This window comes from Hyalella azteca, unplaced genomic scaffold, assembly GCF_000764305.2.
Source record: "Hyalella azteca isolate HAZT.00-mixed unplaced genomic scaffold, Hazt_2.0.2 contig1345, whole genome shotgun sequence".
NCBI lineage: Eukaryota > Metazoa > Arthropoda > Malacostraca > Amphipoda > Hyalellidae > Hyalella > Hyalella azteca.
In genome coordinates, this window is record NW_025931666.1 from 66625 (window position 1) to 91593 (window position 24969).

At 39.9% G+C, this 24969-nt stretch overlaps 1 protein-coding gene across 1 annotated transcript in view; it reads right to left on the reverse strand.

Annotated features, from left to right (window-relative positions):
• Positions 1 to 6007: 6007 nt before the first annotated feature.
• The window catches only part of LOC108675872 (lachesin-like), a 79990-nt gene continuing 61028 nt past the window's right edge, over positions 6008 to 24969 (reverse strand). Inside the window, exon 8 of the mRNA XM_018163919.1 lies at positions 6008 to 6439. Coding sequence (XP_018019408.1) covers positions 6008 to 6439 — 432 coding nt within the window. The remainder of the gene's footprint in view (positions 6440 to 24969) is intronic.

The following is a 24969-nucleotide window of genomic DNA, read 5'->3' on the forward strand; positions in this document are numbered from 1 at the left end:
CCCAAGCTGCAGGGAGGTCGTGTTATGGCCGGCCAGCTAATGGCCGCATATGCCACGAAAATTTTTTCATGCTGGCTGCACGATGGCGCTATCGGAAATAGCGACCGTGTGTTCGATGGAGATCAGAACGATCAGGAATGATTCTCTGACAACTGCAAATGATTTCCGAAAGGAAAAAATCTTGTAGCAGCTGCAGGATATGGTGTCGGCGAAACGAGCGGAACATGAGCCTCATTGTGCGTGAATGTCAACGTAAAATACAATCGTGCAACGACTGCCGTGTCATGATCCAGCAAATGCTATGGCAAATATTGCATGAGATTATTAATCTATTTCTGCCGCAATATTAGTTACATTATATATACATCAGTGAACGATCAATGCATATAAATAACAATGCATATTTATATATCAGTTATAAATATATTATAAATAACGTGTGCACACGTTATTTACTGACACACACGTTATTTGTCTTTGCACAATTTAAATGAAAGTTTTAATTGATAGATGAGAGGTGAGTTATTGTTGTAATTTCAGTGACATTGGATCTTCTTACACAAAACAATTTCGGAACAGAGTCAATGAAATCCATATTCCGGAAGAGAAATCTTCCCTCCGGCAACATCATCCACTCAAAAAGCTTCAATTTAACTTCAAAAGCAGTGACTGTGTTTTTGATGTCGAGTGGAACATCAGGATGCGGGTCCCTTCGTTAGCAGAACCAAAATTTCTATCGCAAAAATGAAACAACGAAAATTATACGGGTGGCAGTGAGGAGCCTTCATGTTGATGACGCTACGAGCCTTCACTTCCGCGTGTCATGTTGATGACGCTACGAGCCTTCACTTCCGCGTGTCATGTTGATGACGCTTCGAGCCTTCACTTCCACGTGTCATGTTGATGACGATACGAACCTTCACTTCCACGTGTCGTGTTGATGACGATACGAGCCTTCACTTCCACGCGTCGTGTTGATGACGCTACGAGCCTTCACTTCCACGTCTCGTGTTGATTACGCTACGAGCCTTCACTTTCGAGTGTCATGTTGATGTCGCTACGAGCCTTCACTTCCACGTGTCGTGTTGATGACGAAACGAGCCTTCACTTCCACGTGTCGTGTTGATGACGCTACGAGCCTTCACTTCCGCGTGTCGTGGTTCTGTCACGTATAGCCTTCACTTCCACGTCTCTCGCTGATGTCACTAGTAGGCGTGATTTTCAGGCCTGCAGTTGAGAGACATTATTGTACGGCAGTTGCTAGTCGAGGTAAATTTCTGGTGTTATTTCACTGCCGCTGGGAAGGAAGGAGTATCGATGAAAATGCATATAGCCCATAGGATGTATGGATAATTTTTAAAACAATATCGCCGAAATGAGGCAGGCAAAACAATTCTCATTCAGATGCAAAAAACTTCTTATAATTATTTTAATGAGTTTGTGTGTTTATGTTTGATGTCTGAAACGGTCGATATTGCGGCCGCTTCTATGCAAGAATTTTGCTACCCATGAGCGTTCATACTTTTGTGATTAATAGTAAGATATAGCGATTGAAATTGGGACAAATCTCACCTCTCTCAGCCAAGATTTTCTGGAGCTTCTCCAAAGGTACCTCTGGCATGTGTAACATGCAATGATCTCTTAGGTACGACGTAACATGCAATGATCCCCTAGGCCTGGCGTAACATGCAATTTATCCCACGCTACGTCTTCATTGCGTAACTGGAGACCAAACCATGCAATTAGAGTCGACCATTCCTTCAAAAGTGGCATCAAACAACCCGTAGCAAATTCGCAAACTTTGAGCTCACTTTGGTTCGGTCGGAAGAACAATTTTTCGCCAGAAAAAATGCAAAAGGCTTTGGTTACATTTCTTTCGTGGGTAATTTTTAGGGTAAGATTCGTTGTGCGGTGTTATTAAGAAAGCTTAACTATTTCAGTATTTTTATAAAGCGAGGGAGTAATTGTACACTCTTTTTATCAGCTGATGACCTTGAAAATTTGCATATCGAGTTAATAATGACCTTGAAATTAATCAAATCTATGTGTGATCAGACGTGATCATGTAATATTCCGTTGATTTTTCAACTATATTCAATAAGAAATACATACGAAAGTTCATACTTTTATATATGAACTTTCTTTCTTGTTTTTTTTTTATTACTGACGAATGTTGATATTTTTACTTCGTTAAACAACTTCATTCTAGATACAAATATTTTTAGAAAATCGCATGCAAGATTATTTTAATTAATTGTGCCGCCAATACTTCCATCAATATAGATTAACTCTTATACGAATATTACAGAAATAAGATCACTCGATTGTTGAGCAGTTGAAATGATGCGAATATTCCATGACCATATATATCATTTCATGTATATTTCACTTCAAATCTATATCAACATTTCTTGTCATCTCACTATATGAAATAATACCAACTGTAAACTTCCTCTTTCGCAATAATTGAATTTACAACAAATTATCGCCAGAGAAAAATACTAAACAATGTTACTCGGTGTAGAAGCGCGTTTTGAGTTTATATTTATGTAATATATTTATATAATTACTATTTTTATGTAATAATAATTTATATTTATAAACTCTAATATATATCATTGTTAAATATTGGAAAGGAAATTAATTCATCAAAATGATTCGGCTCTTCAGGAATACGATCACTCTGGATCAGGAATGAAAATCATGAATCCATCATCATCACCAAATTCCATTGCAATATAACAAATTCCCCGAAAGTTTCATTCTGTGCCAATAGAGCGATCAATATTATTGAGAATCTTAGCAGTTTCATCGGCAGGCAATGATACCACCCAAATGGCCGGCAAAATCAAGACTGTAATTTAAAATTTATTTCGCTCCAGTTTACTTCTCTACAAATTTTGTGCTAGCTTTTACGGCGTTTGGGTTTGCGCTGGAATTTTAAGGCGCCGACTGCGCATCAGTATTTGCAGACATGTTAGCGCCGGCAATTTTATACTTCATAAAATTCTTTGTATTCTATTTGCGTGCGTTTGAAGAGAAGCGAAGATATTCACCGTGTTTTTTCAAGGCTGGCATTGAGGCAGATTTGTTTCAGCGTCTGAATAAACACGTGATAGACGTGAGTAAATATGACGCGTCTTGGCTGGGACGGGCTTACTATCTATCAGTGGCCAGTAGACGCTTCATTCAATGATCTTTTGATGGGTGAGAACGCTTTTTTACCCCAATACATTTAAATCGATGTAAACGCTGAATTTTCCAACAAAAGCAGGTGTTATTGACCCAAGATATTTTAAATTAGTTGAGCGCCTGATTGATTAATGATCTTTTAACGTATGCGAGCAATCAATTGCTCACGGAAGATTTTTTGATGTAGGTTTATGCGTTATTGACCAATGATATTCATATGAATGAGAGTTAATGGACACAGTTCATTTAAAGGATCCGACTTTATGGGGTTTCAATCAAACGTATATTGCAGGAAGTGCAAAGTCTGTCTATTGAACTGCTTTGAAATAATTAGATCGACAAATTCGCTATTTTTTATTGAACAATTGTGTTTTCCTTCTGTTTCAGTTGACCATTGCTCTCAGAATTGTGAGACGGCAGCTATCGATTACATGCAAGCTTTAAAATTTCAGGCCATGTGGTAATTGATTGTGTAATAGGATATCCGGTCTATTTCGGGGGATTATTTTTACAAGTCGTTGTTTACTTCTAGAAAGTATATTAATTAACATTATCATTGATCTATACTACCGCAGTCCGTTTATACTATATAGCATATATAAGGAGAGATGTATACATGTTTTTAGAAAATAATTAGAAAATGATTTTTGATATATATTGTTTGGGGTTCAGCAAGCTCGCATGGAATTTCACGAGGAAGCTATAACACACATGAGCCAGAGCAGACACACTCCACACGCAAAGATTATGTCCATGCTGGTTAAACGTAAAGTGAACAAGTGGGAAATTCTGAAGCTCTGCCTTCTCTCTATCCAATAATTTAATAATCTCTGCTCCGCAAGACCGTACTCAACAAGGTTACAATTCTTCCCAGAAAAATTTAACTAACTTAGTAAACTTACATCCTATTTAAAGTTTCATATTTTTCGATACCTTGTGCATAAAACCAATCTGTCGGGTCATTGTGCATACGTGTCGGGTCAGTGCTGTTTGAGCCGATCCGTAACCCTCGTGATAACATGTAAAGAAGACTTGAATAAATTTTGCAGGAGACTGACGGAAAATAACAGAGCCTGCCGCCCCCAAGTTTTAAAGAATACTAGCAGGTTAGAAAAGCGTAATAACTGCAATTCTAAAATTCATTGCCCGAGTTAGAAATCGCCGCAGTCGGGGAGCCAGCCGCGGGTGATCATGTCAGCCCAACGTTTGCACCAGCGCAGCCCCCAGGCAGTAAACAGGCAGGCATGTCCAAGCTACTTCCACGCATGCCTGCCCAAACAGTTGCAGTAGCTCCGCCTCAAGGCAAGTTAATAAATACCCAGGTATGTGCAAGCATTTGACATTCGTACATGCTTGCCGCGAAGGTCGCACCAGCGCAGCTGCAAGTCAATATATACGCAGGCAAGTCCAAGCTACCGAAACAATCATGCATGCCTGCCCCAAAAGCTCGCACCAGCACAGCCCCAAGGCTGTAAACAAGCAAGCATGTCCAAGCTAACTTTACATTCATACATACCTGCCATAAAAAAGTCGCTCCAGCGCCGCATAAAGGCTCGGCCGGATCGTCCGCCAACTGTGAGTATGCGACTTGAGTACGTCATTGACGGACTAGTTCGACCTGCTAGCGAAAGTACTGCGCTAAACGGTCCTGTCCCGCCTTCGCAATGTATCCCTGTTGTCAGGTAACTTATGGGTGTGCGTGGATAAGGTGGTGTTGAGTGGTGGTGTTGCCTGGTGGTGTTGCCTGGTGGTGAGATAAGACGACAATTTTTTATATTTCCTTAGTCAGTTTTTAGCGCATTTTCTGATTTATCAAAAAAAAGACGCTATTATGCTCGTTATGTCCGTCCGTCTGTGACTTCACGGACTGACGGACGAGAATATGCGCACCCTGTCACTCACTGCAGTGAGTACTGATCTAATTTTTTTACCACTAACACCTTTCTTGCTGGATCGCATGGATGTATGGCTGCACTATTAATCGGTAGCATTCACGAATTAATGTAGTTGTATTATTAATGTATTATAACCTTATGAATGTTTATTTGTCGAGGTTTGTCTGTTTGTGTCCCTGAAGCCTGGCACCACAAATAAATAGAGCGCGTATCCACGATTGTTATCGTGTTGGAAGATTATTTGGTATTTATTTTTGGTGTGATAGTGAGAAAGGATTGGTTCAAAAATTGAAATTTCATTTTTATGGTACGTATGTATGTATGTATCTATAGTAAATACTAATTTTATATAAAAGATTCAATCTGCTAGTTGGTAACGTATTATAGGAGGCATTAGATACATAGGCGTTTCTACTGAGTTAGATACTCAAATACTGGCGTTGTTTTCCGTAGATTATATATAATTAAAGATCCCTGCTCATGTTACCGGAAGCTTGTAATCGTTGCCTAATAAATTTGGTTGCAACTTCTGTAAATAGTTGCAACTTCGGTAATTACAGTTACAGATGCTAAAAGTTCCAGGTCCATTTTTCTCATCAAGTCAGGTTCCTATAGTATCAGATATATATTATGTATAAACTTATAGGCATATATAAAAACTACCTCAGGTATATAATTTGCGGTGGTGTTACAAGTTTGAGGTTCAGTGTGCTGCCAGCAACGACATGGGGAGGATGTCGGTGTCGGTGGCAGGCGCCCGTCTCCACGTGGCAGTGCGATGTGCAGTCTGGGGCCGCGACGAGGGGTTCATGATGGAACGAGGTGCTTATGATGGATTGAGGTGCAGATAAAATCCTCCTGCAGGCTTTGCTCATCTCCTCAATTCGAGGTTTAGGAGGCAATCAATGAGAGGCAAGTCTTTAGATCCTCTTGAGCGTAGGATGCGCATCCTTCAGCAGCGCTTTATACAGCAGCGGCCGTCGACTTGATGGCCCGTCTTGACACTTAAATTTTAGACCAGCCTCGTGTGAGGCAGGCTGGGTGGTTTGTGAGGCAGGTTGGATGGCGTGTGAGGCAGGCTGGGTGGTTTGTGTGGCAGGCTGGGTGGCGTGTGAGGCAGGCTGGGTGGCGTGTGAGGCAGGCTGGATGGCGTGTGAGGCAGGCTGGGTGGCGTGTGAGGCAGGCTGGGTGGCGTGTGAGGCAGGCTGGATGGCGTGTGAGGCAGGCTGGATGGCGATGCGAGGCAGGCTGGATGGCGTGTGAGGCAGGCTGGGTAGTTTGTGAGGCAGGCTGGATGGCGTGTGAGGCAGGCTGGGTAGTTTGTGAGACAGGCTTTGCGGCGTGAGAGGCTGCTAGGTGGTTTGTGAGGCAGGCTTGGTAGCGTGTGAGGCCGGTTTTTTGGACTTATTTTTCATCAGTCATAAAAATCAGGAAACAAATTGTACGTATTACTTGACAAAACTACTGCATTCTACTAAACTAATTCTACCGATTACGCATTAAATTATGTAGAAGTGAAATTTCGCCTATCACCAGGCAATAAGAAAGCGAAGACTAACAACGAAAAAACAAGCAAAATATATGTTACATGAATAATTAGTTTTAAGTAATCGACCTTCAACCGTTCAGGACACCACTAACTACTTTATTGATACTCTAGGTGCCTCGGCCAATATCCGTGCAATGAGACGCTACAGAGCTAAGCCTCGTATATATAATTACCGCAACAGCGAATGACTTGAAACGCGTTATTTGCTAATTGCTTTCAGGTGTTAACACGATCCAGGCCCTGGCATACACAAGAAGTGGCAGGAACGACATTTAAAATTCTTAATAATTAATTGACGAATCATGCACGCTTTGGCGACTTGGAACGAAAAAAATCTATATTTCAGTTAATGCCACAATTGTACAAAACTTTAGCGTGACCTTCTTTTTCAGTGGAAGAAAAATTTAATTACCACGAAATCAGAGATGGAGAAGAAACTTCTTAAAATAAAGATTTTATTAATCGGTAACTGTGTTCAGGGGAAAACTAAATTCCTGTGAAAATTGGCCCAGGCTGCTGCCCGGTGGAAGTCCTCTGAATCGGGAGCAAGAGCTTCACCTGGCCAGCGCAAGCCAGCCAGGTAGCACAGAGAAACTGACGACGCGTAAAATTCCGTGCCACCCATCCTGTCGAAATACCAAGGGATTTAAATGCAATGTTTACACTAAAATTTTCTGTTGCAAATAATAACAAGCTGAATGTTTGGGTTTTTAAATTCATGGAAATTTTAAGTTAATTCAATATATCGACCTATCAGCTGTTCTAAAAAATATAACTCAGTACTCACTGGAGGTGAGTGAAAGAGAGCGCATTTTCTTGTCGACGAAAACGTGAAGTCACGGAGGGACAGATAGACGGACGGACAGACGGACATGGCAAGCACAATGGTGCATTTTTTCCGTAAATGAGAAAATGCGCTAAAAAATAGTGATGCGGCCTTAAATTGAAGGCTGTAATATTAGTGTGAACGTAATAAGTTGGATGTAGTTGGAAGACTAAGAGGGATTCGTCGTTTGGGTAAGATTATTAATGAAACGGAGACGGTTATCCATAATGGAAACCAGCCACAGCTGCAAATAGCCACAACACTCTCAGGTTAAGTGACGGATAACCAACCTGCAGCATCCGGTCCTCTCCTGAGCTCCCGGCTAGAACCCGTCCTTCGTCAGAAGACGAACTGTTGCTGAAGCCTCCAGATCTTCGCAACTCCTCAAGCCTGTCACTTTAGACGAGACGCACGCTGAACGTCTCACTCCATGATGACGATGAAGCGGACGAATGGGCCAAGATGCGGTGTCGTTGGCAGTAGCAAGGACTGGTAGGCTATCTCTGAACCGCACTAGAGACAGCAGTTAGCTTCAATCTTCAAATTGGGATATGAAGAAATGAGGAAGGTTGCCCCCACAGAATTGCAAGAAATGTTGGGAACTGTAACTGTAGGAACTGAATAACACAAACCAAAATTATAACCTCTTCAACGGAGCTTATCCGGTGTGGCTTAGGCCTGGTGTGACTTATAGGTCCGGTGTGGCTTAGGTCCGGTGTGGCTTAGGTATGGTGTGGCTTAGGCCTAGTGTGACTTATAGGTCCGGTGTGGCTTAGGTCTTCTGTGGCTTAGGTCTGGTCTGGCTTAGGTCTGGTGTGGCTTATAGGTCCGGTGTGGCTTAGGTCCGGTGTGGCTTAGGTCCGGTGTGGCTTAGGTCTGGTGTGGCTTAGGTCTGGTGTGACTTATAGGTCCGGTGTGGCTGAGGCCTGGTGTGACTTATAGGTCCGGTGTGGCTCAGGTCCGGTGTGGCTTAATGGTGTGGCTTAGGTATGGTGTGGCTTAGGTCTGGTGTGGCTTAGGTATGGTGTGGCTTAGGTCTGGTGTGGCTTAGGTATGCTGTGAGCGTGCGGCTTAGGTCTGGTGTGGCTTAGGTATGGTCTGGCTTAAGTATGGTGTGGCTTAGGTCTGGTGTGGCTTTGGCCTGGTGTGGGCGGGTGGCTTAGGTCTGGTGTGGCTTAGGTCTGGTGTGGCTTAGGTCTTGTGTGGCTTAGGTCAGGTGTGACTTAGGTCTAGTGTGGGCGTGGGGCTTAGGTATGGTATGGCTTAGGTCTGGTGTGGGGGTGTGGCTCAGGTATGGTGTGGCTTAGGTATGGTGTGGCTTAGGTATGGTGTAGCTTAGGTATGGTGTGGCTTAGGTCCGGTGTGGCTTAGGTATGGTGTGGCTTAGGTATGGTGTGACTTAGGTATGGTGTGGCTTAGGTCTGGTGTGGGCGTGTGGCTAAGATCTGGTGTGGCTTAGGTAAGGTGTGGCTTAGGTAAGGTGTGGCTTAGGTCTGGTGTGGCTTAGGTCTGGTGTGACTTAGGTCTGGTGTGGGCGTGGGGCTTAGGTATGGTGTGGCTTAGGTCTGGTGTGGGGGTGTGGCTTAGGTATGGTGTGGCTTAGGCATGGTGTGGCTTAGGTATGGTGTGGCTTAGGTCTGGTGTGGGCGTGTGCCTAAGATCTGGTGTGGCTTAGGTAAGGTGTGGCTTAGGTATTGTGTGGCTTAGGTCTGGTGTGGCTTAGGTCCGGTGTGGCTTAGGTCTGGTGTGGCTTAGGTCAGTATGGTGTGGCTTAGGTCTGGTGTGGCTTAGGTCTGGTGTGTCTTAGGTCTGGTGTGGCTTAGGTCTGGTGTGGCTTAGGTCTGGTGTTACTTAGGTATGGTGTGGCTTAAGTTTGGTGTGGCTTAGGTCCGGTGTGGCTTAGACCAGGATTTCTTTTACTGTTATCGCGCCACTCGGCCGTCATCGCTACGGCGATTCTATTCGCAGCGGCTTAAGCGTGACTCTTAAGGCCGCCTCCGCTGTCAACCTGCGGTCGTTAAAAACAATTTAATGGACGACAAAATTATTTTTTAACAACCTTGCTTATGCTTAAGGAAAAGCAAAAAAACCCTAGAACAAACTAATCGACAAAGACAAAAACCTTCAGACATTTTCATTGTGCGGCCGATGCAAAATTTTTGTAACTACTCATGGTCGTTTGCATGGATTAGATTATTACGCAAGAAGAATTTTTAAAGTACTTTCTGGATTTTTACTCATTATAAGCAAAGTTTCTTATAATACATTTTTAATAATGTAATCAGAGTCTTAAATATTCACAATGACTTGTTCAATATTTTATCAAATTTGATATTGAATGATAGGGGAAAATGTGCGAGTCGTTTTCGCTTGACGAGAAATAATCGAGCTGCTCAAACACTCAGCAAATTGAAGTGGTTCAAATTGTCCCTGATTTGCGAAAATTCGTTGATTTGGCGGTTACAAATTACACGAAATTTTCAGCCAATGCACAACTATTCAGTTTCACTTTGCCAAGAAATGTGGTGTTGTTCAATTTCAAACACTTGTTCAATTTCAAGCGCGAGTTGCGATATGTGTACCACTTATATGCATAAAATTACAATTGCTACGTTTCAGTTGTTTGACACCGCCATACAACTAATATTATTGTTCTTTATTCTAGAATACGCTACATAATTAATTTCAAACCAGACTTTTATATATCTAAATTACAAAGTTAACAAATAACTAAGTTGTTCACGAAAATAACAAAAATAATAATAAATTTACGCAAGAGACTTCAGGATGGGCGTTCAAGTCTGTTAGCATTAGCTTACTCTCTCCAGCAATGATTTTTCATTTGGAACCTAGATAAGGAATGTTAGGACTTGGAAAAGGACTATGAGGACTTGAAAAAGGACTGTGATGACTTGAAAAAGGACTGTGAGGACTTGGAGAAAGACTGTGAGAGACTAGAAAAGGACTGTATTTATCTGTATAGAAGGACCATGAGGACCTAGAATAAGATTGCAAGGGCTTGGAGAAGAGCTGTAAGAACCTATGGAGAAGGACTATGAGGACCTGTTGAAGGAATATGAGGACCTGTAGAAGGACAGTGAGGACCTGCAAGAGGGCTATGGGGACCTGTAGAAGGACAGTGAGAACCTGTAGAAGGACAGTGAGAACTTATTGAAGGACATTGAGGACCTGTAAAAGGACTATGAGGTCCTGTAGAAGGACTATGAGGACCTATAGAAGGATTATGAGGATATTATGAGGATCTGTAGAAGGACAGTGAGGACCTAGAGAAGGACTGTGATGACCTGCAGGAGAATGATTACGAGGACATTACAACATACAATACAACATTATCTTGCATTGATACAATGCCTATAAAGGAAGTTCCGGTGTAACAAAATAAGAGAAACTCGAGATGACAACAGGGTACTTGCATGTACGGTGTAGAAGACCTAGCATGAGATACAATAATAACTATATGTATAACAGATGTTTTTAGTGATAAAATCACAGTTGGTTTTAATGACGACAAAAAAAAGGTTTCAAGCCGGTTGTTTTATTGATAAAACTGAAAGTTATTTTGAGGGTAAGGAATAGCACTTGTTTGCAGCACTAAAAGTAAACGATGTTTTTTGTTCTATGAAAAATAGTTGTTTTCAGCGAAAACAAGAACAGTTGTTTTTAGCGAATGCATTAACAGTTGCTTCTATCGATATCATTAACAGTTTATTAGTATTGACAAGAACAGTATTTTTAGCGAAAGTAATAACAGTTGTTGCCAGCGAAAACATAAACAGATGTTTTTAGCGAATACATAAGCAGATGCTTTTATCGCTAACATTAAAAGTCGTTTTAGAAATGACAAGAACAGTCGTTTTAGCGAGAACATTATTAGTTGTTTTAGCAATGACAAGAACAGTCGTTTTAGCGAGAACATTATTAGTTGTTTTAGCAGTGATAAGAACAGTCGTTTTAGCGAGAACATTATTAGTTGTTTTAGCAATGACAATAACAGCTGTTGTAGCGATAACAATAACAGCTGTTTTAGCGATAACAATAACAGCTGTTGCAGCGATTACAATAAAAGCTGTTGTAGCGATAACAATACCAGCAGTTTCTAACGAAGCAGTAGGATCGCACCTAAACTGATGACATGGATGCCGAAACTTGAAGTAAACTTTGGATTCGCGAGCCGCTCGATCTCAGTGAACCTGACGGGTCTTGGCTGGAAGTGGAAACTGACTTGATGCCTGTGCAATTTTTTCAATTTGTAGATATCAACACATTCTAACATTTAGAAATAAATAAAGAGATATTGTCCGGAGATGATGAAACAATGAAAACATATTTCACTTGTTTAAAGATAATTGGTGAATACGTGTTTATTGTTTCATATAATTGGTACTTCCATGTGCATGATTTTATCAAATTTTGATTAAATCTTCCGTGAAACAAATGGAACAGACAACAGATGGTGAAAACGACAATAATTTTTTTTTTTTGGGGGGGGGGGTGGGAGGAAATGCAAAGAATTTTTTCTATAATTTGATGCTCAACTGCTAGTTCTGGCATTCGCAGGAATTTTTAACCTTTGTTCATGGATAATTTTAAAAAAATGTCACTGAGTTCCCAGCTTTTTATTTAAAAACAGAGAACTTTGTAATGAGAGAATTAAACTCTTTTTATGTTCATAGGTTCTTAGTTTTCACGTTTTATATTAATGTGAATTTACAATCTATCAACATCTCGGTAAGTCTCAAGTTCTTTTTTTCAAACTAAGAAAATTTCTGGGAATTTGCTTTATCGCACAAATTCTTGATCAACAGACCAACTTGGCTAGGCTCTTGTAATAAGTTAAGTACTTGCGGGATCATCGCTCGGTAACCACGGTTTTTTTTCGTCTCCAGGATGACTGTATCCTGCTTATAGCATCCGGCAAATTATTCAGTCTAGCGTGATAGAATTTATTTCATAATTTGGCCCCAATGTATAGTGAACAATAATCCTAATTTATGTAGTGGCAATCTTTTCTCAATTTTATTAACTTTTAACAAATAGAAAAAATTAAATCTAAAGCCCTTGCTTCTCGGAATATTCCTGGACTGGTGTTCACTGGTCGAACCAGACGGTTATGAGTTTGATTACATCGATATAAATGTATTTTTTTAATAACTTAATTTACAATTTTTTCAGCAGATTATTTGCTCGGGTCGCAAGGCTGAAGTATATTGAGGGAATGAATATGTTCATACGAAAAAATAAAATCATATTCAATAATATTTTCCCGATTCCTTCGAGCGAAAAATTTATTCACAATGTAGGGGTTGGATTTAAATTCTTCTACATTCTTTCAAAGAAAATCACAGCGCAATAGAGATAGAAAAGTCCGCTAATAATTTTAAGTCAGACGCAAACCAAAATTGAATCAGCAAAAAATTAGGTCACCTTTAATGGTTTCAGGTTGTTATTTAATTAGCGAAAAGCGCTTACACTAATCGGAAAGAGTGAACCATTGTACAACTTGCGATTTACGTCTTGAGGGCCATCTCAATCCACGTAGGGCCCGGCAAAAAGAGCGTGTCAGTGCCCGAGAAGAATGTAAGTATTTTGGGTAACCATTTTTAGCGTATTTTCCTCGTTAATGGAAAAAATGCCCTATTGTGCTCATGTCCATGTCCGTACGTCCGTCCATCCGTCCGTCCATCCATCTGTCCGTCCGTCTGTCCTTCCGTCTGTCCGTGACTTCACGTTTTCGTCGATTTTTGAGAAAATGCGCTCTCTGTCACTCACTGCAGTGAGTACTGAGTTATATTTTTTTAGTGAATGATTCGCGTATAACGTGACATTATATTTACTGGATTTTGAAAGTTGTTAATTCTTCGACGATGTATTGTTTCACTCCATCTAATGAATTATTGCATGGATTTTGATTTCTTTTTCTAAAAATATTATCCGTACTTCGGATCAAGAGAATTGATTCACCTATAAGCAAAATTATTCGAGTTGCGCAACAAGTTCTTCTTGCCAACATTTCTAAAATAGATTATTTTTTTTCGTGTATGCCTTAGGTGTTTCATTTCTACTCAATAACGACCACTCAAAGATCCCGTTTCCGCGTTAGGATGAAGATCTGAGGCTCGAATTTTGCGGCAAATGATGCGACGGCAAAGGATATATTTCGCTGTCGTTTAGGGATCCCAAGTCTTGATCCCGCCATCAATTCTGTTCCCGCGCCGCAAGGAAGCATCTTGGCGACGGAGGCTGCGGCTGCGATGTCGGCTCTTGTGAGTTTCATATGAGGTGCAATTAAGGCAGCTTTGTGGCAACATGAGGGATTGGTGACGTGTTAGAGTAACGAGTGTTGGTGTAACGAGAACAGTGTAGTTGTGGTGCAACATTATCAACGCTCTTAAAACGTTTTAGCAACATGGTGTAACTGCCGAGTAATACCAGTCAGAAATCACCGTAGGCGTGCAGCCAGCCGATTGTGAACATGCCTGCCCAACGGTCGCACCAGCGCCACCCCAATCAGGAAACAGGTAGGCTTAACCAAGCTAATGCAACATTCGTACATGTCTGCCCCAAAGGCTGCACCAGCACCACCATAAGGCACTAACCAGGCAGGCTGGTAGAAGCGATCGAAACTTTCGTACATGCCTGCCCTAATGGCCGCACTGACACTGCCCTCATGTCGTAAAGAGGCAGGCTTGTCCAAGCTAACGTAACATTCGTGCATGCATACTTGCTCAAACGGCCGCACCAGCACCACCACAAGGCAGTAAACAGGCAGGCATATCATGCGAGGAAACGCGAGAAAACGACCAAGCCCGCTGCCGTGCCCCGCTGAATCGTCCACAGACCGCTGCGACCTTAATTCGTCATTGACGGCCTCGTTTGACCTGTTAGCGAATGTGCCTGCGCTGGACTGCCCTCAGCTTAAAAAAAACTGCCGTTAGGGTGAATATTTTGAACTGAGATGGTAAAGCTTTCTGTACTGCAGGTTCTCTTTTATACAAGTGTCATATTGTTTGTGCAGAACAATCGATTGATTTACATTGCTGTTTTGCAGTGTACATGCAATTTCACAGCATTGTCAGCATCACCACGGTGCTACCAATGTGTCAGCAGGTGCATCAAAGTGAGGGCACCAAAACAGGGCAGTAGAAGTTTAAATTTAGTACCGTCGAAGTGTCAGCACAGTACCACCGCAGTGTCAGCACATTGCCATCGAAGTGTCAGCACAGTGCCACCGCAGTGTCCGCATTAGCCCAGTCCCGGGGCGTTGTACAATTCCTCGTGAAGCGTTTAATCAGGCGGGTCTTACAAGGAGCAAAGTGCGATGACGGGCAATAGACGACGAGGATCTCGCGTGTGACGGACCCAAGCCTCATGAAATGTGTTGGGCGTTAGAGCGTCCAATCCCTTATACGTGCAGCGCCGCTTGCTCCTTGAGCGCCCGCGTCTTGAATGCGGCGCTTTGTTGCCACGGGTCATCTTTGCGTTATTTTAAAGCATCGACATTAAAAGATAGTCGATTGAATGATGTGTTTTTGAGGAGTTTGCACCTGTCTTCGTTGCTTTATTTTCATGCATTATTAATAAATGTTTATTGAATGGAATTCGGGGCATGGTTGGTCTGGAATTTGCTTGTATTTGTTTCACGCATTGATATTCAAAAAAACTTATTTGAATGCGGCATTTTGTTGGGAATTTGCCTGAGTCTTCGTCGCAGTACTTTACCGTATTAATATCAAAAGACTGTTCAATGGATAGTCATGTGCACATGATCAATAAATGTACATCATATATTTATTGTTCCTCCCTCACTTTCTGTTTTACCAGAGATGAATCAATTAATTGCTTCCCATGTTCGTAGCAATATTCCCGAAGCGCAAATTAATTCTTAATTAAGTGAAATAATCGATGACATAAGTGCAGTCGGTTATGCTGCTCGTCAAAATTGATGGCATAAAAATGCAAACACTATGTGAAATGAATGACACTTTGTCCAAAAAAAGAAGCCATTTTTGCCCATGTGAGATTAGACGTTATGCTGCAATCGTAAGTACGTGTGTTTATATCATCACATGCTTGCAATGGTGTACAACCCGGGATGCTCTTGCTTCAGTTTACGCAGAAAAAATAAGTAGGGCTTGATAGATCCGTAAAGATTTTGAGTTGCTTTTAACTTTACCTCGCCTCGTCACGGTTAAACCTGGCAAGACCGTTGACAGTAGCAGGGCTAGATCTGGCACGACTATATGGACGGTATCAGGGATAAACCTGGCAAGACTATGAACGGTATCAGGGATATATCTGGCAGAAATATGAACCTTTTCTCCAAAACCAAATTAAGTATTCTACGTATCATTTATATTCGCATCGTTCTTTTTTAATCCCTACATTTTCCCCATGCAACTTTGTCTGTACCTTCCGCTACTATTCCCAACTCTCCACTTCTCACTCCCCCCCCTCCCCGTCCACTTCCCCGTCCTCCCCGTCCACCAAGGCGCAGGTTTAAGGCGCGTTGCCCCCACCAGCGGATCAAAGGCCGGCATTTCCATGTAATGAAACAGTCGCTGCCGCCGCTGACCGCGAATCTCGGCCTCGCAAATTCCTTCCGCAGCTCAACCCTTGGCCAACGCAACCCAATTAAGCAAATATCTTTTGCTTGCCGCATAGTTATATTTATTGCGAGCCACATTATTATATCTATTTCAACCCATATTATTACTAAATTAGCCAATAATAACGCCTTGTCTTTCACCGCAAGAGCGCATATATGTATTGCAATCTAAATTATTATACCTATAGCAAACCTAATGATTATATCAAGTTCAAGCTTCATTATTCTTATTTATGTCCCGTTTTCGCCACACAAGCCTGCTTCAACATATGGGTTCTCGGTAAGCTAATTAATACATATGCATAATACGACCCGGGCGCCTCTTAGCCCAGGCATCGATGGCTTCTTCGGAATTAAAGACAAAGTCATTATTTGCTAGCGGCCACAGCCCGGCGTGCCTTCGGCCGTGCGGCTGCGGCTGGAATTTATGGCACGCTTTGAAAAATCGAAAAATTCTTGAGAATGTTGAAGGAAATTACGCGGCTATTTAGACAACTTAGACGTACATATAATATATTGGATTGAATAGCCTCATTAACTTGAAAATAATTTGGAAAGTTGAATAAATGACATGTTTCTGTTTTACTTGAAGGTTTCTGCCATTAAAAGTGCACAGCGTTGGCTTCAATTAAAATTTTATGACTTATTACTCCACACGTAAAAGCTGTAGCTTATTCCACGAGAAACACTCGATTTAAATATTGAAACACAGTCATTAATTGAGTATCTATGTTAGCATAACTAACTGATGTAAATTAGCTGGAATAATAAATTTACAGGTACCATTGAGTCCTATTACATTCGAAACAGGATAAACACAAGATAATAACACGTGATTTTTACATTATATGCTCCATATGGCTACTGCGCACTCTCCGGGCATATATGAGCATTACTCAACTTTACTGTACATGACCATTTTCCAAGGTAACAAACGTATTGTCTCCGCTCTACACGATCTGTTTCTGAAACGGGCTCAATTTCGCTGAATTTTCTGTGGCTGTTTTTGCTCATACTGTTTTTATAAGTTAATCTCCTGGCGTAATATTTTTTCACTTACACACAATGTACACAAACTTTGTTTACCAGACCAACGAGCAATATATATCATTACCTGGATTCCCTTGATTAATTTTCCTCTCGTATTTCTGCTGATCCTGAAAAATGTCGTGTCCCGAAAAAAAAATTGCCTTGCCATTTTTTGTGTATCAATTGAGGCAATGTGCTCACCTCTGGGCAGGGAGTCGCAGGGCACTATAGGCAGAGCCTGAGTTTTGACAGTCAATTCATACGGCAGCTGGCGGCAGATGCTCGCTATTATTTCTCACTGTCAAAGCCAGTCCGGCAAGTTGTTCAATTTCAAACTTTTTTTCCTTCTCGCCTCGACTTGCGATGTCGAACTCGCGTGAAAGCGACAACTGAAGCGCGAGTTCAACGCGATCTTCCGAACGCAGGCGATAAAAAGCATCGGATCATCGCGAACTCTGAAACTGGCGGAGAAAAAAGCGTTGGATCATCGCGATCTCTGAAACTGGCGGAGAAAAAAGCGTTGGATCATCGCGATCTCTGAAACTGGCGGAGAAAAAAGCGTTGGATCATCGCGATCTCTGAAACTGGCGGTGAAAAAAGCGTTGGATCATCGCGCTCTCTGAAACTGGCGGTGAAAAAGCGATAGATCATCGCGATCTCTGAAACTGGCGGTGAAAAAAGCGTTAGATCATCGCGATCTCTGAAACTGGCGGTGAAAAAAGCGTTGGATCAACGCGATCTCTGAAACCGGCGCCAGAATATGAAGAGTAGATTGCCACATACATCGCCATCATATGCGAGTATATTGCAGCAAGTGAAGATGTGGTGCATTATTGCAAATTTGTAATATTTAACTGAAGATGAAGAAAATCCCATTGATATTCCCACCAATGCGAGAAAAAAGTGGGAGACCGCGAGGGAAGAAGTGACAGCTTGTGGTATTACGCGTAGGGTATTAAAATCATTGGTCGGTATCGGTGAGCACTTTAACAGTTCATTTGTTGTTACGACTTTCTGTAAAGGGAGAAAATTATGCATTTGATGCCGTTTATGGAGAAATGAAACATTCTGATAATGAAACGCGCTATTTGGGCAAAGGAGTACTAGCAATCGAGGGAAAATGGAAAAGATTTAGCTTTTAGGGTAACACTTCACAAATATTTGTTTGTCCTTATCTCCGATGAGATTAGCTTATAATTATTACCGATTATCAAGCAATTGAAGATGTCGACATTCCCTTGCTTGACAGCGGTTCACATGCCTCGGTGAACGCCAGTCGATTGCTCAGATTTTCCTCTCATAGTTCAGCCGAGATTAACTTTGTTTGAAAGTTGGCGCCATCAATAAACTGAGTTAATGGTTATAAAGACACCCAAACTGCCGCAACTTTACCCTGGTCCCCAGTCTAATGGCTCAATTTGACCATCAGTTACCGCACCAAATTGCTTGTTAGCAAAATTATTCTACCATATGACGTCACTTAGCGTAAGTTTTAAACTCGTACGCCATTTTTCAGTTATCGTTGATTGTATTCAAGTGGTTTAATTATATGAGCTCTGAACATTACGGTACTGTGTCTCGTTGGGTGTCTTTGAGCACCCAAACTATGAAGTAATTTTCTGCTTTATTTTTTTTATTCATTTGCAAACCAAAAATGTAGTCAGAATGACTGTGAAAACAGCCAGCATGAATGCTATGCACGGCTCCAACATGAAGTATGTGTGAAGAGCACTGGCATCACAAGAGAACTTTTCTTTCATGTCTTAAGTTGAGGTCTGAACATCGCTAAATGTCAGGTTTAGTGCCCAGTAAAGTATGCAGGATGCAAATACCACCAAGAGACACCTTGTTATGTATACTGAGCCCTCCTTAGAGAGACATTCTGCTCCATGTAAAGCCGTACGCTTTCTCTTAACACCGAAATTATAATTTTGTTGCCTGCGGCTGGGATAAAAATTTATTTTTTTTTTATTGTGAGTTTGATCCTAACTGAATTTTGCCGTAATTTCCTGTTATAATTTAATATATTTGTTATGTTAGTGAGTGAGTCTCACGAGGAGTCTTAACAATTCATCAAGTTTGTTAGGCATAAAAGCTAAGAATTTTCGAGTGATGTTCCTCAATAATCAGATTAAATTAAGTTCTTTTGATCGCTGAATCGGTAAAATCACACGCAGCGATCTCATTTTTTTGTGACCCTGATGACGAAATCATGGTGCAATTATATTTTTTCTTCACTATCATTGTATCAAGCGATCACATTAAGACCCGACGATTGTGTCACCGAGCGATAAATTTACATGTTATCTCAAATAACCATCGCATATAGGGGTCACAGTTATTTTTGATCATGATCACCCTCAAATGGAACGATCGCCTATCCAAGTGATCCAACCGATTACAAGCTTTGAGTTATCACATTTTTTTATTCTAAGGATCTTCACATCCAGTAATCACATTTGCTCGCCTCCAATTCCTGTAGTCGCATAGTTTTATTTTCTTGCCGCCTTCTGTGATGATGGAATAAATGTTATTTTCTTGCAGATTTCAGAACTGGATGTTTTTATCTGAGATAAACATCGGATTAATATTGAAAATTTTTTCATGGTAGAAAAGGAATTTAAAAATCCAAATGAACGTTAGCTGAACCTCCTTTAATGATTTTTATTACATATAATTTTCATTCTCAAAATGCTACATAAAAAATAACAATAAACGGTTATTTTTCTTCGAACTTTTTGAAAAGTTAAAAACTAAAGATCAATGGAAAATCGAGCAAAAATTTACTTTTCAATCCTACAACATGCAACCACAAAATTCAACCAATGTCAACTATTCTTTTTATTGATGTTCAATCTCAATTTGAACGAAAATAACTCCTCAACGTACCGCAGCGCGGTCAACCCTAAGATGTAGATTTTAACAAATTCCATTTTCCAACGTTAAAAGTAAGTCATACTTTGAACCTTATAGCTTTTTTCCAGGCATCACCTCATTTTTCCGTAGTAAACCCAAATTAGCCAGTAATATCTTAAATTAACAGTATCATGGTTATTGCGGATCGTTAAAATAAAAATCTTCCATGACATTGTATCCGTTTTTACTGAAAAGATACGTCAATATAGATAATGAGCGAGCACACTATTTTAGGAGAGCGCAATTCATTACGATTGTCCGAGAATTTTCCTATTAGGAGTAGGCAGAGTGTAAAAGAGTCAGAACCTTTTCCGCTTTTTCCGATGATTTATAATTTCATCTTTGCTGTCCGAATTTTTAATTTTCAGCATGTCTTATAATTACGAGATCGACTGACTTTTGATTTATTGTACATGTATCATGTTATTTCGTTTCGTTTCATAAACCTTTTGTGGTATAATATTTTAGAAATCATATGGTGCGTTTGAATTAAATTATTATTAATGATTATCAACTCTGATATTTTGAAATGCGAAAAATCTGTATAATGAAGGCGATCACTAATCAACTGCAGTAAAATGTCCTCACTCCTAGTTTATGCCCAGCAGATATTGTTCGACAAGATGCATGACATTAAAAACATTTACCTGACAATTGCAATCCTTCGATTATAAAAAACTGATATTACGATAAGTACTCCACGGCCAAGTGGTTTAAGCCAACACGAACGGATTGATGATTTACAGGGCCAGGGAGATGACCAGGTTCTGCTTCACTCATATTCGGATAACCAACCGAACTCATATATAACTGATGACACTATTCGTATGATAACCATATTCTACTTCTACCGATAACCATATAGTCTACTGATAAGTATATTCTACTGATCACCATATTCTACCCATAACCATATAGTCTACTGAAAAGTATATTCTACTGAAAAGTATATTCTACTGATAACGATATTCTACTGATAATCATATTCTACCAATAAACATATTCAGCTAATTACCATATTCTACCGATAACCATATTCTACCGATAACCATATTCAGCTGATAACCATATTCTACCGATAACCATATATTGTGCAGATGACCATATTCTACCGATAACCATATTCAGCTGATAACCATATTCTACAGACAACCATAGTCTACTGATGACCATATTCTACCGATAACCATATTCAGCTGATAACCATATTCTACAGACAACCATAGTCTACTGATAACCATATTCTACCGATAACCATATTCAGCTGATAACCATATTCTACAGACAACCATAGTCTACTGATAACCATATTCTACCGATAACCATAGTCTACTGATAACCATATTCTACTGATAACCATATTCCACCGATAACCATATTCTACTGATAACCATATTCTACTGATAACCATATTCTACCGATAACCATAGTCTACTGATAACCATATTCTACCGATAACCATAGTCTACTGATAACCATATTCTACCGATAACCATATATTGTGCTGATAACCATACTCATGATACTCTGCATGCCATATCAAGTGATCACGTTTACCTATGACACTGCAGACAGCACTCGACGATCTCCTGCAGGGAAAATAAAAATGACATCCTGCCTTGCCTAATTGGCGACGCGTCAACACAAGCGAGCTGATTCTTCACAGTTGATTTTGTGGTGTTGATTTTAGCTGATATTTGCCCGTTGAGTTTGCCATGCTTAACTTGGCTTGCATTGTCTCCCTTTCTCTTACTCGTCATTGCATTGTCTCCCTTTCTAGTAAAAAATGATGCCGTCCCTCATGAGTTGATAAGTTGAAAACGCTATGTGAGTTGAAAACTCAAGTCAAGTGAGTTGATCGCTTTGTTGCTGTCGATGTTTTAGTTATCATCAGAATCCAGTCAGCATGTTTACTTCATTGCAGGATTCTACATTACAATTGTGACTTGATATGTCACGATGTATCAAATATTGCATGCATGAAACACAATGCGAATGCTGGTATATTGTGGCGCAATATTGAAAGATCATCTTATTTCAAATAAAGCATCAGATAATGTTTCAAATCGAAACATTACCTCATTAGGAAATAAATAATTGAAATAGTATCTGATTTCAAATAAAGAGCTGTACACGATCGCTGAAATTATAGTAACACTCTATGTTTAGTCGTCGGATGATCATGAAAGGCTTGGTGTCGTCGGCCGAGGCACACAGCTTCGGTGCACATGACACTCGCCATTAGGAAGTTACGTTCAATAAATATTTGATCTCGTGCGAGATGCGCGCGAAAGTTTTCCTAGTCACTCAGGACTTGCATTCCCGAAGCCGTCAATTACAGAATTGCTCGGCAATCCTGCAATCCTGCGCAGTATTGACAAGCTGTCTATGAAACACTAGCAAATACAAGCAATTCTTATCGTCATCTCAGGATGCCATAAATATTTCCGTAAATTATCTCTGACATGCAAGTCATTTGGTAATATTTTTCTACTAAAGAAGAAAGAGTAGTTTGCAAAGGCGTAACTGTAATTAAAAAATGAACATACTCTTAGTAATAGCTCGTCAAAAAAAATTGAGTAGCATAAACCCCTTGTAATTTCAGTGCGTGAAATTAGAAACCCGATCTGTAGAATTCATCACAGTTTTCTCTGTCTGATGATGCAGGTTAGATAACAATTCCCAACGTCAAACGCCGGTTGAGTATTATTTTGATGTAGAAAAAGTATTTCGTGAATGATGTTGCCGACTATCATAAAAAATATAGTTCAGTACTCACCGTATAGTGAGTGACAGAGAGCGCATTTTCTCGTCAACGAAAACGTGAAGTCACGGACAGACAGACTGACATGACGAGCACAATATAGGGCATTTTTTCCATAAATGAAAAAATTTGCTAAAAATTTATTATGGAGACTTCATGAAGAAAATATGCAATCATACACGTTATTTTCATCCTTACATTAATCAATGAAATTTCATGAGATAAATACCGGTCGGCTTGTAACTACTGATAAGCATAGCGTGACAAAAAAAAAACATTTTATTCACAAAATTGTTAAAAAAAATTGTCACATTTTTTCAAATTTTTGTTTAAATTTTTTTTTATTAAAACAAAATTCCAAAATTTCCTTTATCTTTGGTTATTAGATAATAATTTGTTACGTCAGAAAAAGACTGAAATTCGTGGTTGAAAATAATCGCATTAGGCGCTTTAAAGCAGCAAGAAAAAATACTATACTATTGTAAGGGATTGCAATGGGACTCTTGAAATTTATTTTTAGTGTTTTGATTCACCTTTGACGTGACCTCATTTACTCACGTTTAGATGCGCTTTGTATTTCGTCATTGTATGGGCATCCCACCAGAGGAGCTAGTGCGTGTAGGTATTATGTCTAGTTATTCATGTGATAATCAGGTAAACATATATCCAGTAGTTTATACAGGTGACTTTGAATATCATTACTTGTATTAATCTGTTCCTTATTTTTGCCAAGTTTGCATTATATTCTGATTTGTTGTGTCCATAATTTGTTTATTCGTGCATTTTCAGAAAGGCTCCGAAACCTGAGACCGGAGTTAGAAGAAGTGCTAAGGAAATACACGGTTTATTCATTTGTATTCTCATATCCGTCATCTGTTTAGTATTAAAGTTATTTATTAAAAGTTTGGGGAAACCAGAATTTGTTTGCTTATTTATTGACTAGTCCCCAACACTATCAGGGCAACATAATTATAATTCGGAGTGATAAAATAGTATAATATCAGAGGGTGAAAATATTATAGTATCAGAAGATAAATAATTCAAATAATAATAATTCAGACGAGCAAAATATTATAATCACAGGGTGAAAACTATAGTATCAAAGAGTGAAAATAATATAATATAGGAGGGACAAAATTACAATTCAGAGGATCAAAATACTATAATATCAGAGGATGAAAACTATTGTATCAAAAGACGATAACAATAAAGTATCAGAGGGACAAAATACTATAATATTTTAGAGACAAAATACAATAATAGCCACCCAACGCAGGTCTCGACTGTGCCGGCAATAAGACGCCTGTCTGTCAGGTCCAAATCTGATCTCTGACTTCTACTAAGTTTTTTTTTTTTTTGGCGGAAGATTGAGCCCCGGCAATGTAGCAAAATTGCATTGATTCACGAATCTCAACTCGAAACAAATCGCCTAACGGCAGGAATATTGAAACGTTATGAAATCGTGTGAGATATGAACGAAACTTAACGCAATCTGTTTCGCATAATAAAAGGAATGTGAAAAAGTGAAGAAATAGTGAGTAAATTGAACGAAATTCAACGTAATTGATATGGCATAACGGCAGGAACAATGCAAAGTGAAGAAATAGTGAAAATATGAATGAAACTCAACGCAATTTCTATCACATGACGGCAGGAATATTGAAACGTGATGCAATAGTTAGTGTAGTGCTTCATTTGGGTTCTCCACATCAGCTTTGGCACATCCATAAGAGATCGATCACGCACTCCCACATAATAGTTTATTACAGCAGCAGCAGTCAGTATGTACAAATAAGATATCGATCAGAAGGAGACTTCCGACGAGGATGAGAGCGTAAAGTCAACAACCCTTAATACCAAAAAATAACTCGTCCCCAGTAAGTTCCAGGCCGCAATAAAGTTACTACCGTAATGTCGGGATACCCGCTATTCTGTCATAAAAAATTCCTTATAGTGAGTATCAGAGTGAGTATGAACGAAACTCAAATTAATCTTCATCGGATATTAGCAGGAATATAAAAAATATATTGTAGGCCATATTGATCCTAGGGTCAGATTATTGGCAGTTATTTGATTATGTGGTCAAGTTATTGAATATATTATTATTTCAGGGTAAAATTATTGATAATTATTCCATTGAATTTTAGACCTGCTGATCAAGTTTATTTAGCT